Genomic DNA, 15,832 nt, shown 5'->3' with positions numbered 1-15,832 from the left:
GCAACCTGTTCCAGTGCCTCACCAGCATCACAGTAAAGAATGTCTTCCTAATATGTAATCTAAACCTGTTCTTTCGGTTTGAAGCCATTCCCCCATGCCATTCCTCTATATGCTTTTGTAAATAATGTCTCTTCTTTCATCATAAAGCATTCTGGGATTGTATCAGGTTTGATCACTTCAATGGAGAATGTAAATTACAGTAATTGAGAAGCCAGTAGGAGAGGCATTATAGTGTTACTTAAGTCCTGCTGAATGAATTGTCCAGACTATAATGTAAAAGTGTAGTATTGCTGTTACCATTTAGAACAGTATTCAGTGGTTTGGATTCAAATGCTTATACACAAAATGGATGTTATAAATACTTAACCTGAAGAAATGGGTGCCTTTTGTGCAGTTGTTTCCTTATTTTGGCTTATTGTGCTTAGTAAATTGCTAAAGTTTGAATACGCAACAATTTGTTAAGGATCTGTCATGTAATCTGTTGGTTTTTCTCTGTTGCAAGGATAGCTTTATCTTAATACATCTCAAAACTTAACATTTAAATTACATGACAAGTTTTGATTGTAATTTAAATCTCTGTCAGATTTTGTTTATCTCTCAGGAGTGACAGATTGAATGAGGTTGATTGTTGGTTTGGTTTGGTTTTTTAGACATTATTTGATAATCAGATGAATGCTTCAAAAAAGGAAGACTCAGAAAGCATTAATAAAAATGACACTTCAAAGAAGATGTCTGTTGAGAGAGTTTATCAGAAAAAGACTCAGCTTGAGCACATCCTCCTCCGTCCAGATACCTACATTGGGTCTGTTGAGCCCTTAACTCAAGTAAGTGTCACTAAATTTGCAGTCTTAATGGTTTTTGTTGTTTTAATGAGGAAATGTCTATTATGGTTATTAAATAGATGCATCTGTTTATCTCAGTTTTCTGAATTAGAAGGTCAAAAACTGTGGTCTTGTTTATGTATGCATGTGTAGGAAGGGGATGAGATAAGACTTGATTTTAGGCATTGAGTGCTTGGTTCATCTGAAAAAATACAATCAAAAAATACTGAAATCCAGTCAAAACACAAACACCTATGTGTGTAAACAGACAGTATAGGTGTATAGGTCTGTGTGTATAGGTCTGTGCTCACAAACATGCTTATGAACACACACATATGTATGCGTATTTGTAAGTAGCATTTATGCTAGGTGCAAAAATGTTTTGGTCTCTTGGTTTAGGTAGAGAACAGAGAATTTAAGCCTTCTGTTGGCACTTTCTTCAGCTGTTTTTGTGAAGTTGTAAATTGCTTTGAACTTCACTGTCTGTACTGTTGGGAGTTCCCTGCCAAGCAGAAAATAATGGATTTTCATTATGGAATTCTTTATGGGTACAGCTATAACTTCTGCAGACTTCTGCTTTTGTCTTGTATGGCTGCAGTAATCAGACTATAAGAGGAAAGTTCCTGAAGGAAATAGATCTTAGAGAATCCTAGACTGGTTTACCAAGACAGTAAATACCTTTATTTTATTTTGTTCCCATGTAGTTAATGTGGGTTTATGATGAAGATGTAGGAATGAATTGCAGAGAAGTTACCTTTGTTCCAGGCTTGTACAAGATCTTTGATGAAATTCTTGGTAAGTATTTTTAACAATAATACTGGCTTAGCATTGTGGAGTACAAGCTTTTTTAAGTGCTCTCAAAGCACATCAACTTGTATCTAAGTTTAAATCCCACACTTGAGTCCTGCTAAACCATAGGGCATAAAAATTAAGTGCATTCTAGAACTATAGAACAGTTTAAAAGGGAAGAGTTTTCAGCTGAACTTGTAAGAAAATGTAAGTATTTGTTACTGCATGTCCAAACTAGATCATTCTTTATGATCAATATTGCTACAAGATTTTTAATCTGTGAAGTGTTAATAGGGCTGCAATTTGAAGTGACATTTGAAAGAAGATTATTCCTCTGAAAGAATGCAATTTCTGAGATGTCTGAGTGTTCACTTAGATCATCCTTTCATCAATTGTTAAAACTTCCTCCTTCTGTATAGAGGGATAGTGGTGGTAGTTTTTATGGATCATTTCTAGACTTCATACAGTTTTAAAATAAATGAATATATTGCCATTAAAAAGCACTGTGACTGAGGCACAAAAAAGTATTTTTAGAAAATATTGTCAAAATTATCTGAGTTACTGTGACTTACTAGTTGATGATATTCTGTTGGTGACAGGCACACACTAATCAGCAGTAGAGATGTGAAATATCTGAATACTGTGCTGTCTTCTGAACTGATCTAATTGACATGAAATCTTGGACTTAGGAGCTTTTATGAAATTCTGTTTAAAGAATTGGTAGGATTACCTCATAAATTAAATTATGGTCTCCTGAGGTCAGTTTTGTCATGACTTTCATTAGGTTCACAAATTTTCCACATCTCTAAAATTGCTTTACAGCATTGCTGTCTTTGAGGTGATGTATCTTAACCAGATGGAAAATAATTCTTAATATTTTTAATATTATTTTAAACTTATTACTTAGTTTGAGAAACATGGGAATGAAAACCTTTAATCACTTCTGTTTTGAATGCTGCCTCATAGATCTAAGTTTTTTGGCTTTTCATGTTCGGGAGACCATTTCCATATTGTCCCATTCAGAAGGAAGATGAGTATTCTGTCATTATTGTAGAAGTACTTCACAGCTTATTACTGCTTTATGAAGCACTGATAAGTGCCCCAGAGAGTGGGGTTTGAAAGCTAGGGGACAGTGTGGTAACATTATGAAAATGGGACGTTTTAGCTTTGCATGCTTTTGAATGAAACTGCACTTCATCAATTCAGCAAAAGCACCTTGAAATATCTGATCTTACACTGAGGTCCTTGTCAGCTGTTAAGATATTGTACTTTGGTGTTTTGGGGTTTTACCTTCATCTGTTTCATAGGTGATGAGGCAGAAACTGAAAATGACTGTAATGTGTTTTCATGTTTAGTGGCCACAGTCACATTTCTGCTTCCTGTAGTTTGTATACATGACAGTGCAATTTAATTAAATTCTGATCAAGTGTTAATTTCCACTTATCCTTATTTTGATCCTAAACTGTGTAGACTGTTAGCTACAAGTCTTGCAGGCTCTTTAAAGAGAGCTTTTGCTGCAGTCAAAACACTCCTTCATGAATGTGACTTTTTTGGTGGGTTTCCATGTGTAAACTGGTCTGGTGATGCATATAAGTTTCTAGGGTTTTTCACGTTCATTTCAGAATGAATATCCAAACAAGAACAACAAGAGAAAAATCAAGTGCTCAGTATGTTAAGAACAGTTATGAGCTCACAAAATACATTTCTATATTTATTTCTGAGGTAGTCTGACTGCTAGAAATAGAATCAGTAATTATAAGAAGGTTGAAAAATATCTTCTTGTAGATACTTGGTTTTATTTATAGTCTCCAGTGCTAAGATACAAAATATATACAAAGAGCTACCAGATTGAGAAATACCTGGACTATTGTAACTGGTGGTGGAATATGTATAAAATCAGTTTTACAGACCAAGAGATTAATAATTGCCTATGAAGTGTTAATTTGTGCTACTTTGTTTCGTAGTAAATGCTGCTGACAATAAGCAGAGGGACAAGAATATGACTTGTATTAAAATATCCATTGATCCGTAAGTAAAAGCGTGTTTTCATTTGCTTTCCCTGCCAGTGCTATTGCAGTTTAGATTTGTGCAAATGTTTTTACTAATGAAATTGAATTTCTTGAAAACAGAATATTTTTGGAATTGTTTCCATTAGCTTCATATATTAAGATAAAGAGGTGAATTAAAAGTGGTTAGCATTAAGCACTACCATTCTGAATTTATAATTATTGCTTTCCTTAATAATTTGTTAAGGTTTGATTGAAACTTAAAACCAGAAGTTCGTAAACTTTATGATAAATTTAAATTGGCAGTGTATAACTATAGCCAGTCAGGTTCTTTACAGATCTTATATACCAGCTTTGAGGTTTTGTAGCACAGTTTTGCCCCTCTTGAACTTCTGTGTTAACTCCTTTAGCATTAGGATAATACTGTTTGAATTAGTCATCTATATCACACTGAAACTTCATATTGCAAATACATCATTACCATGTTTTTTGAAACTGAATACTTGAAGAGATAATTTTTGGTGAGAAGTACTGTGTTTAAATAGATGCTGATTGGGTTCTTTTAGTAGTACCTTTTCACTGACATTTAACTGAATAATAAATTATTTAGTAGCTAGTTTCTAGACCTAACCTTTAGGATAAATATGCTCAGAAGCAATTTTTCTACTTCCATCATGGAGTGGAAGGGAAATTACAAATGTGTAAATTTGCCTGACCTGTCCTGATTTTGAACTCTCTAATAGTCAAAAATGAAAATCCTGTGTAAGAGCTAGAAATATGAATGATGCCAGATATTGATGGATTTTGGCACTGATACATAAAATAAGTCACAATATTTATCGTAACTCAGAAATAACACTTTCAAACAGATGATAACTTGTCTGTATGGACTTCAATGAAACCTTAAAAGCTACATCTCTATCTTGAGTCTAATTCTGCCACTAAGTGTCAGGATCCTGTTGCAGTTCATGTTGACAGTGAAAGCTCTTCAAACAGATTTTTTGGGGTTATTGTTGTATGAAATACTATCATGTATGGACAATTAAGCTCCTTCTTCCAAGACATCTAATAAGCAAAAAAAGTGGAGTTTTTTTGTAATTAAAATTGTTAGAGCTCTAAGTAAATGTGGTAAGAATATGGTCTTTTGCTATATTTTAATGTCTTTATTTTATTTACTGTGTTTAAACAGGTATGCAGAAGTCTGTTTTCAAGATTGCATTCATTTGCTTTATGTCTTCACTGTTTTCTAGGGAATCAAACATTATCAGCATATGGAATAATGGAAAGGGGATACCGGTTGTGGAACACAAAGTAGAAAAAGTATACGTACCTGCTTTAATCTTTGGGCAGCTACTAACGTCCAGCAACTATGATGACGATGAGAAAAAAGTTACAGGCAAGGCTATTTAATGTGCTTTGTTTTATTCAATTAAGCCGTGGTGTGACTCTTCAGTATGCTTCCCCTTCTTAATTTTTCTCTTTTCTTTTCTGTTTCATAACAGGTGATTACTCAGTCATCATTACTATAGCTCTTAGAGTAAAAAGACTTAAAGGGAATCTCTTACTTTTCCTTTTTTAATACCAGTGTTTACAGAGAACTTTACATTTACATCTCTAATATCAGTACTCATTATTGAGTAACAATCAACATACTTTTGTATTTTAATTGCAATGTATATGAGTATTTAAACACTTCTGCTCCTGAAATGCAGGGAAAAATAAACTGGAGAAATTAGGATATGGTTTATGATCCTAAATTTAAACTGACCCTAGCTTACTATATGTTGTTGTTTTCAGGTGGACGCAATGGCTATGGTGCAAAACTTTGTAACATATTTAGTACAAAGTTTACAGTTGAAACTGCTTGCAAGGAGTACAAGCACAGCTTTAAGCAGGTATAGAAATGTTCAAAGCTTCTGTCCTTTCTTTTTCTTTTGCTGTACTTACAAGTCTAAAACCTAACACATATATTTCAGGAATGTTTAACAAAATGAATTATTTCTCATTCAAAGGGATGTGTAGAATTTGCAGGCTAGGTTAATTCAGTTGGTAAAAATTGGTATTTCTATATGTTAGGCTTTTTGGGTAAAATAATACTTTCTTTGGACATTTTGGTGACTAAAAAACCCCAAATTTCTGTTAAAACTAAAGTATATTCAAGTACCTCTGAAAAGGAATATATTCAGTTGAAACATTTTGAAGTTGCTCTTGTATAATTTGTCAAAAAAATCTTTCTACTTAGCTATGCAAACATGGAAATAATTATCTGTGTAATTTTGTATGGTGTTAAGAAATAGATTTTTCAGTTTTTATGTCATGAATTTAACTAGCCCTGCGTGGACTTAAGTGCAAATCCCACACCTGAACCCATTGCTCATTGTTAGCACACAGACCAAGAATGTGATCAAGTCTACTGTATATAGCTTAGAAATGGCCACCTTTCTAAAAGTTTGAAGTACTTCGGCACAGTATTAGATACCTAAGTTCCTTGGCTTTACAGCCTCTCCCAGCTGAGGGCTTTCTTCTCTTACTTTCTGGACAATTAATTAATTTCTGGTCATGCTGTCATATCGCTACATAAATAATACACTTAATCTGTTATGCCTGTCTCTTAAAAAATGTAATATTTTATGCTGACTGCCAAAGAGCAAATTAATTTGAGTTCAAGTGTACTTTTTGAAAGTGACTAAATTCTTTATGGCTTAAAGTGCTACATTTGCAGTATTTTCAGAATCTGTGAAAATTTATTAGAGCTTAACTTAGATATATGCTGTGAGCAGATGTTCTGTTTGATCATGCAGATGTGCCCATGTTCTTAAACAGGGAATGACTGAGTCAAGTCTGAACACCTTGGGGTTTGTTTTTTTTTTGGCACACTGCACAACCACCAAGATGCTGTCTTGGAGGCTACTGAGTCTCTGCACAGGGACTAAAAAGCCTCTCTGTAGAGGTGTGTAGTAGACTGAAAGTGTTAAACACATGGGTAACAAGGACTAATCCCAGCACACTTGTATCCAATTTTGTAAGTTCTGTGGAAGGCTCCATTTGCATTAGAATCATGTCCATCAATGTAATAATACCTGCATGTTTGCAGAAACCACAAATATACTGTCACCTATGCTTGTGCTTACCTCTGTAAATCAGTTAACTTTGTGTACTGTTTTACCAGAGGAAATTTCTGAAGGAAGTTTGTGAGCTTTTTCTTGTGTAACTGTTGCAATCCCAGCATAGCTAGAAAAGGGAATAAAGGAGGAGGATAATGTGTTGTAAACTGACATCTAAAATGTTTTGTTTCCAAAGACTTGGATGAACAACATGATGAAGACCTCTGAACCCAAGATTAAGCATTTTGAAGGTGATGACTACACATGCATTACATTCCAGCCAGATCTGTCTAAATTTAAAATGGAAAAGCTTGATAAGGATATCGTGGCCCTGATGACGAGACGAGCGTATGATTTGGCTGGGTCATGCAAAGGAGTCAAAGTCATGTTGAACGGGAAGAAACTACCTGTAAGAACATCACTTGATGTATCTTGAGTGTGCTGAGTATTTGGTGCAGAGGGTAGTGACTGTTACCTGTTACTTGTAGGTAAATGGATTTCGCAGCTACGTAGATCTTTACGTTAAGGACAAGCTGGATGAAACCGGAGTCGCGCTCAAAGTCATCCACGAAGTTGTGAATGAGCGATGGGATGTGTGCCTCACTCTGAGTGAGAAAGGGTTCCAGCAGATCAGCTTTGTAAATAGTATAGCTACCACAAAGGTGAGTGGTTACATCAAATGGTACAAAATGGAAATGATAAAATGTGTGCTGAGGCTATGCCCAGTCAGGTGTTTGATAAAACAGTGGATCTGGGTTGCTGTAAATAAATAGGTGAGGTAATCCTTTGCATGAGAAGAACTCACAGAGCAATTAGATGCAATCAAAATACATTCATAGCAATATTTCCACATAAGCACTACTTTTGTAAACGCTAGTAGTCATTATTTGTGATACTGATATCTTATGTGAACATACATGGTATTGAAGAAAATGGAACTAATTTATTTCTTCTTCTTTAACACATTGTAATAAGATAATTCTGAAGCTACCAGTAGCAAGTTTTGGAGGATAAAAATGGCTTTTGGTGTTCTTGAGAAATGGCGGTCCATTTATTGCTTTATGATGGAAAAAATTGCCCTGAAGTTGTTGAGATTAATTTTCTTTTATTTGTGTATCTTTGTAAGGATACCTAGGTTTTCTTTGCAACGACAGTAGTAGTGATATAATAACAAATAGAGATCTTAAGTTATGCTAAAGCAGCAATGTGCTAGCGTACTAAATAAAGCACAGCTCAGTGCTTCTCATCTCAGGGGCATGGTCAGGCAGGAAGGGGATCACCTTAAATCAACCAGCGTAACTCTTATTTACACCCTTTTGGCATGAACTAGGTTTAGGGATCTGTGGTCCACCATGGTGAAAAAAAAAAGCCTTTGTCACTTCTGCTCTTCACAATTGCACTAGATGAGTGACCCAACAACTAGGCAGTTAAGTTGTTAGCTCTGACTAAACAGTCTAGTTATGCTAAAGCTAGCATATCTAGCATAAAGGTAGCATATCTAGCATAAAGGTAGCACATCTAGCAAGCTGGATTTAACAAGACTAGAACTAGCAGTCCTAGTAACTGGTGAGACTCTTTCTAAAGAATCTTAACTGTGAGCTTTCCAAAAGATGGGAAAGATAAGAATTGGTAATCAGACACTTTGAAACTCCTCCTTGCTCACATCTCTGTTGAAAGAGTCAGAAGAAAATTCTAATGGTAGCACAAATGGTTCATAAGCACCCATGGTTACACTTAGTCTAGCAGGTGACCAGGAACATCAGTGTTAATCTTCGTGTTAGCCAGTGTTTGGTGGGACATAATTTTTATTACATAACTTCTTTTCAGTCACTCTCAGTGACTGTGGAAACAGGGCAGGTTTATTTCATTGTAGAATATTTACTTTTTAAGTGTGCATGGCAGTTAAAAACTTTGTCAGAACTAGGGATGACAAATCAGGTAGTTGAAGGGTTACAACTTTGTTTTAGTTCAGGCCTCTTTGTGCAGCATAAAGAAGAAAAATAATGAAACGGGCAATGTAGAGAAACTTCATTATGGCTGGTACCAAGCTAAAAAATATTGTTTGAAAAAATGAATACTTCCTGATTCCTAAGTAAAATAAATTGCATGCACTTACTCTGAAGATGTTGGATTTTACTCTTCTGGATCAATTTTCACCGTCATGCAGTTACACATACATTGTTATTATATATTCTTTTGGAAAATGGTTAGGAAAAAGTTCTCTGTATTCTTCAAAAGTAAGTGTTGTAATTTCTAGTTTTCCCCGCTCTCTCAATCCATGCTTTATGTGTGGATGTTATGTGTGCTTTATGTTACTGGGTGTGGGATGTTGAGGCAGGAATCCCCTCACCAGCAGTTGTTGAGCAGCTACCCAGTGATGGGACATAATGAGTAGTAATTAACTGCATCAGCTGCCTGACCCCTTATGCTAACAGGTGAGGAGCTCATTCTAACTGTTAATTGTGACTGTTTGCTGACAGCTTTTTGTTTCTGAATCTGGGTGAATTTCAGCCGTAACTTTCCCCCACCTTATTTAAACTTGCTATTATTCCAAGTAAGTATTTTTTAGGTTGCTGGTGTGGTGTTTTTTGAGGGGTGTTTGGGAAGTCAGGCAGTATGTTGAGGTACAGCTCCCTTGTTTAGTTCTTGTAAATTTGTTACCTTTTTCAGCTCTCCATTTAATCAAAATTTTGCCATAGTGGACCACCACAAAATTGGCCTTCAGGCTCTGATACAGCACTTGAAAGAATGTTTGTAGCTATCAACAGTTGTACAGATTACCTTTAGTGAGACTTGAAAACTGATTAAACATGGTCTTCTTAAGTTCTGAATTTCAAAAAGTAGCTGTGGCAGAAATTATAGTAGAAACCTCAGCTATTACCATAGCAATCTAATGCTATGTATATGCTTTAATATGATGGCACAATGTTCAGCCAATACATTTGCAGTGTCAGAAGACAGATTTACATGGAGAGAGAATCCCAACCTGCTAAAATTTTCTGGAGTTCAGCAAGAAGTTCGGGATTATTCTAGATTTCAGATTTATTTTCATAAAATAAATATAATTTTAAAAAATACAGAAGAAAATAGGCTCGAAATTGTAAAAGTAAATAAATGAAAACTTCAACTTTATAGTTAACTTCTGAATTTTACTTCATTATAAACCATTTATCCGTTCATAGAGTTTAGATGTAGTTTACCTCCAAATCAATGGAAGCTTTTGGCTATGAGAAGAATAGAACAGTATATAGGAGGCAGTCAAAGTTTCGTTTTTAAGCTTTTTGTTTGCACTTAATTAGATACCTTTGCGTCCTGAAGTTTGCAAGACAGGGATTCCATCATTACCTTCTGGAGAAAGAAAGTTATGCAGTTCTAGCTCTCTTTCCCCATGATTCAAAAGTTGTAACAGTCTTTGGCAGCCCTCTAGATTCAGAGGATACTTTTTGCCTTTGTGTCTTGTATGGAATTGTTCTGACAGCTGTGGCAGTTGCAGGCTGTTCTGGTCCATTTGCCACCTGCTGGTGAGATGGTTGAGAAGGTCCCAACTCTGAGCTCTGAACATCCCTCCCTCACAGCTGCTTAAGAATGGACTCAGGAATGAATGGGGAGCTGCTGTAATAACTAGTATATCCTAAGAATAGGTACTGCTATAATAACTAGTAAATTGCTGCTTTTCTTGATATGTCAGATGCTACTTTTAGGAAAATTTAAAAATTGCTAAAGTTTTAAATGCAGAAATATATTGAGATGTTCCCATAAGCATAAGTTTTCAGTAATGTGATGAGTAAAAGAAATGCATTTCAAGATTGCCATTCAAGTGTGGAATGATTTTGAAATGTGTAATTTGATATTTTCCAGTAATAGCTTTTCTTTACAGTTTGGAAATGGATTTATTTTTCTTTAAAGTGGTAGGATATTGATAGATCAGCTTTCCATTGAACTCTCCCTCTACTGAAACTCTGTCATCTATATGTGGATAAAAACAGTTGTGTTTCAATTTTGGCAGCTTTTGGGATTTGGATGTGGATTTTTTGGTTGGCTGTTTTTTTTAGGAGAAATGCACCGAGGTGCTTGGTGCTTCTAATGGTTTGTGTTGCTGTTTTAGTAGATGACTCTAGGATCTCAGAGAAGCCACAGATGGTTTCTTTGAAGTGCAACTGCTGGTTTGGTTATGACTAATAATATTTACTATATTTACTAGCTTAACCATTTTGATTTTATCTACTCTTTTTTTTTTTTTAATTTAAATCTCTGCTTTCTGCATGAAGCTGAGAACAGCTGCTATCCCATCAATTCAACCTCTTTACATCTTCAGTCTTTTCACATGCATATTCTGCCTTGAAATGTAGAATCCTACCTTTTGGGGTTTGATTGCTAGTTGTTTTCCTCTTTTTGGCCGCTGTTTATTCTTGGTTTTGTTTTCTCTTACTTATTTCTTATATTTCTTATCTATCCAATACTTCCTCATACCTGTCAAGAGCTTTTTTCCCTCCTCAGTTCTGTTTTAAATACAGCTTTAAAGAGCGAGGGTTTTTCTGTTTGTTACTTCACTGTGAACTTCTCCATAGACAAGTGTTCTTTGTTTTGTCTGCCCTAATGTAGATTGTTCTGAACAGGAAGCAGTATTTAGTCTGTATTTCTGTAAGGTGCTAACTGATCTAAAGCAAAGGTGATCTGTGTAAAATATGGAATGTTGAGTTAGGTATGTTTTCATTTTATGGGATATGCCTGCATCTCTCCACTTTTCATTACAAGATTTTAGTCAAAAGTGATATGAACTTCCTATGACAGCCACTAGAATTTAACATTTTATTAGTAATATTCTGGCTTTTTTGTCTACAAATTTAAAGGAAGGTATTTGAGTAATCAGTCAATTAACTTCTGTCATCCTCACTTGAATGAAGACTGAATGACCTGGAAAAATCAGATTTTTCTATCTTATGCTGCAACTCAATGTGCATGGATTTCTGTACCTAAGTATTACTACAGGAATTTTGTTAATACAGCTAAAAACTATTAGGAAATTTAATGGTTATTTTGTTTATAATTTGGTTTTTCTTTTCTCTTCCCTCATTCAGGGTGGTAGGCATGTTGATTATGTGGTGGATCAGGTTGTGGGCAAACTGATAGAAGTGGTGAAAAAGAAGAATAAAGCTGGAGTTTCAGTCAAACCATTTCAGGCAAGTAACTTTATGCAAAAATATTGAAAAAGATGAATGTGAGAATTTTGTTGAGTAAATTGGTTTCTATGTTTTAAACAGGTGAAGAACCATATATGGGTTTTTGTTAATTGCTTGATTGAAAACCCATCATTTGATTCCCAGACAAAGGAAAACATGACATTGCAGCCTAAAAGTTTTGGGTCCAAGTGCCAGCTGTCTGAGAAATTTTTTAAAGCAGTAAGTAAACTCTTTTTTTTTTTTTTTCTTTGTGAAGTGGTAATTGACACACTGGAACAAGTGTATATATGTTCTATAGCAGAAGATTAGTTATAGTCCATTGTGGTACTGCAGTGACATTTGCATACTTGGGAAGTAGGATGAAGGAACGTCTGTTCATTCTCTGGTCTTAATAATGGATGCAGTGACTGTGTTTTGATTGTTGCCCTGGATTTAAAATTCACCTGATCAACTTGTTTGTTGGAGATTCTGGCATTTACATTGGTAAATGGAATCAATTTGACTCTTAAAATCTAAACAAGGTCCCTGATCAATGTTTTTTGTGTTAAAATATTTTTGTGAAGTTGAGAATATGATGTGCCTTACTCTTTGGTATCAATTCTATTCTGTTTCACTGGAGTGAAAAGAGAGGGAGAGGATATTTCACATTTACTTGTTCATCCAGTAATCAAGGAAATGCAAAATGGTGCCTGTAGTATTCAAAGTGATCATTATTGTCAGGAAGGAAGTTTAAAAATTTTTCTGTAGATGGTCTAAGAATTGCTGTGCTAAATGAATGTATTTGTAGAAATACATCAGAGAGGTTTTTCCTTTACTACATTTTCATACAATGAAGGAAAAGTAGAATTCTGTTAGCCAGAACTCATTTTACTAAGTCCTATTTAATGCCAGTAGCCTTAAACAAAACTCCAGTGGTGAGGAGAACAGTGCCACTGCTAATACTCCTGGCATCAAAGCTTTACTGATTGTATAGTGGTTTATTCTTCTAATTCTGTGTTTTGGGTGACATTCCTATAGAATTCAGAGGAAAAGAAAATAACACAACAGTCTTGTATAACAAAATCTGAAGAACAAATACATGTTGCATTACCATCAGCAGGTTTGATTTATAGTGTTTTTAATATTCCCAGAAGTAAACATTGATTTCCAGATGCATTAAATGTGCAGCACAATCTCAACAATGAATGCTGTATTATGGGGGATAATTAAAAGCCAAAGCTCATAGTATTTTGCTCCATCTGTGTTTTCTTTTGATGTGAAACAAAACCTAAAGCAGTTTTAGTTTAGAAAATATATTATATGCTATTTTTGCTGCAGATGTGTTTCCAAAATTGATATCAGATTCTCAAGTGGTTGGTAGAAAGCTCATTCTCAAATAGTTTTGATTTTCTTCCAGCCATTTTCAGTCATTTCCAAAGAAAATTTAAATGATCATAAATATCTCATAAGGCTGCTTTTTGCTGTCAAAATCCAGGAAACAAGTGCTTAGTACATAAAATGTCCCAGCACATCAACTACCCAGCATAAGTCATCCTCTTGTTAGGTCTCCTTTGCTCTTTCCATCAGTTATAGAAGTGGTAGAAAAGGAAGCTCTTTTTGTGTTGTGTTTAGTTATATGTGCATAAAGTGCTAAATACTAAGGTGTGTGTTAATCCCTCGACCTTTTATAGGTTCAATTTTTAAAATTTAGAGGACCGTAGAAACAGTGTTAATGATGTAAAACTGAGGTGTAAGAATCTGCTATCTGAAGCTTTATTTTTCTCATCCACAATTCTGATTTGTTGCTTGTAGGCCTCTAACTGTGGTATCATAGAGAGTATTTTGAATTGGGTCAAATTTAAGGCACAAACTCAACTGAACAAAAAATGTTCTTCAGTGAAACACAGTAAAATCAAGGGCATTCCGAAACTGGATGATGCTAATGATGCTGGTAAGAGCACTTGCTTTTAAATTCTTTACTGTTTCATAAATTCTTCACAGACATGCTAATTTGAAACTTGACTTTTGTTTCTCATCCTTATGTGTTTTTTAATAAACATTTTTCTGGTTTTCTAAACTTTCTAGAGCTAGAATTGAAGCGTGATGGTGGGTTTGGTGTCAGGAATGCTGTCCTCTTTAGGGTAGAGAATTAATGACACTGAACAAAAGTGGCAGTCTAGGTTGGTATTGGAAGAGTGTGTATCTTCTAATTGTGGTTTGCTGCTAAATGGTGTTACCAATATTCCATTTTGGAGGTGACTGGTCTTCTTGACCTTTCTAATGTATAAAGATCAGAATCCTTGTAGGGTCAGAAGGTACAGGAAATAAATCACATATTGTGCAGACCTGAGGGAATGGCTCGAGAGACTTATTCATTAGACTTTAAATGCCATTAGGTTCCTGTCTGGGAACATAGGGTAAGCTGGCAATCTCTGCTGGCTTGCTTCCTTAGCACAGATAAGGGATCAGGATCAGCTGGCAGTCTTCGTGCCAATAAGAATGGGATGGGAGTTGTTGAATGATTTGAGGGACGCACACGGCTAAATAGCTCGAAATGTTGCAAATCTGTGTTATTGTTAGTTGGTTTTTAATACATCCTCATGTTAAACAAAGGTAGAGAAATTGCAGTGAAGTATGTGGGTGGGCTGAGTAGGTAAAAGCATGGAACACTAAGAAAATGGCTTGGTTTTGGTTGGGTTTTTTGGTTGGTTTGGGTTTTTTTTTTTGTGCTTTAGTGTTCAAGCCAAAGATGACTTGATGAGATGATGGTTCTGTTTAATTTTCCTCCCTTTCTTTTTGGTTCCTCGGTTAATAATTTTTTAATTGAGTTTTCTTCAGTATTTAATTACTTTTTAATTTATTCAGATGTCATATTTTTGCCTCAAAAGTTGATAATCACATCTACTCTAGTATTTTGCCTGTGGAATTTTCACTCCTCATTCAGATATATGTTCCTGATACTTTTCTTGCCAGTAAGATTGTGTGCTTTAAGAAATTACTTATTTTCATGGATATCAAGCCTAGTGCTCCTAACTCATATAATGAATTACTTTGGACACACTTTTTTTGTAGTTTTTCTAGTTTTGCTTTGGAGATCAGGCTTCAGAATCACTTCTTACCTTTTTTTTTTTTTTTTTTTTTACTGGGGTTGAGGGGAAGGAAGAATCTCTAACAAGGGAGTTAATAAAATATTCTGTTGGTAAGTTCCTCAACTAAAAAGGTATATAGGGATTAATTTTGGCTGAACACTCATGCCTAAAGCTTTGCATGACTTGAATGCCTGTTACCCAGGTATTTCTCTGATGCCTAATTCTTGTTTCATGTTGAGGGAACTCTGCATTTCCTGAGGAGGCTTAGCCAGGTATTGGTTTGTTGGAGATGTGGAATATACTGGATTTCTGACAGTGAAGACATTGCACATTCAGAGTGGACACCCAGGAAGTGCAGCAGGGAGAGAACAGTCTCTGGCCACAAACCCCTCTGACTTTAGTTATTCCTGTGGTTTTTAGATTTTTGTCTTTACTTCAAGAGTGAGTTTGAAGCCGAGTCCAGCATCCACAGGTCTCTTGTGTGCCTGGTACCCTGAATGTTTTAATCATTGCCAGTTAATGCTAAATTATAGGAGAGATGTGTATCTGTAGAGTGATGCATGTGCTGCAGATTTCCTCCTGTAAAGAAAGAGTCATTCTTGCCATCTTGAACAGCTATGCATAGTTCTGTGGCTCCTTGGGGGAAAAGAGGTAGAAAACAAAACAAAAATTAAGAATATAGAATTCTAAGGGAGCAGCTAGATTACTAAATCAGGGAAGCATAAAAGCATTTTTTGAACCTGTCAGTTCATGTAGTTTTGTCTTGGAGCTCTTTAGAGCTGTGCTCAGGAAAATACCTGGCATATTGTATTTCTGTGAAATTAATTGCTACTGATTGCATCTGTTCCAGAAGAAAGTGAACAT

At 35.3% G+C, this 15,832-nt stretch overlaps 1 protein-coding gene across 4 annotated transcripts in view; it reads left to right on the top strand.

Annotated features, from left to right (window-relative positions):
* Positions 1-15,832, top strand: part of TOP2B (DNA topoisomerase II beta) — a 62,112-nt gene that overhangs the window by 17,194 nt on the left and 29,086 nt on the right. For all 4 annotated transcript variants that reach the window (XM_038128352.1, XM_038128354.1, XM_038128351.1 and 1 more), the window contains exons 2-11: positions 651-824; positions 1,526-1,616; positions 3,575-3,638; positions 4,867-5,012; positions 5,414-5,511; positions 6,917-7,129; positions 7,209-7,382; positions 11,799-11,900; positions 11,982-12,119; positions 13,692-13,830. In XM_038128352.1, the coding sequence (XP_037984280.1) occupies positions 651-824; positions 1,526-1,616; positions 3,575-3,638; positions 4,867-5,012; positions 5,414-5,511; positions 6,917-7,129; positions 7,209-7,382; positions 11,799-11,900; positions 11,982-12,119; positions 13,692-13,830 (1,339 nt within the window). The remainder of the gene's footprint in view (positions 1-650; positions 825-1,525; positions 1,617-3,574; positions 3,639-4,866; positions 5,013-5,413; positions 5,512-6,916; positions 7,130-7,208; positions 7,383-11,798; positions 11,901-11,981; positions 12,120-13,691; positions 13,831-15,832) is intronic.

This window comes from Motacilla alba, chromosome 2 (genome assembly GCF_015832195.1).
Source record: "Motacilla alba alba isolate MOTALB_02 chromosome 2, Motacilla_alba_V1.0_pri, whole genome shotgun sequence".
NCBI classification, from domain to species: domain Eukaryota; kingdom Metazoa; phylum Chordata; class Aves; order Passeriformes; family Motacillidae; genus Motacilla; species Motacilla alba.
Note: the sequence above shows the minus strand (reverse complement) of the source record. Positions and strands in the feature narration are given on the sequence as shown.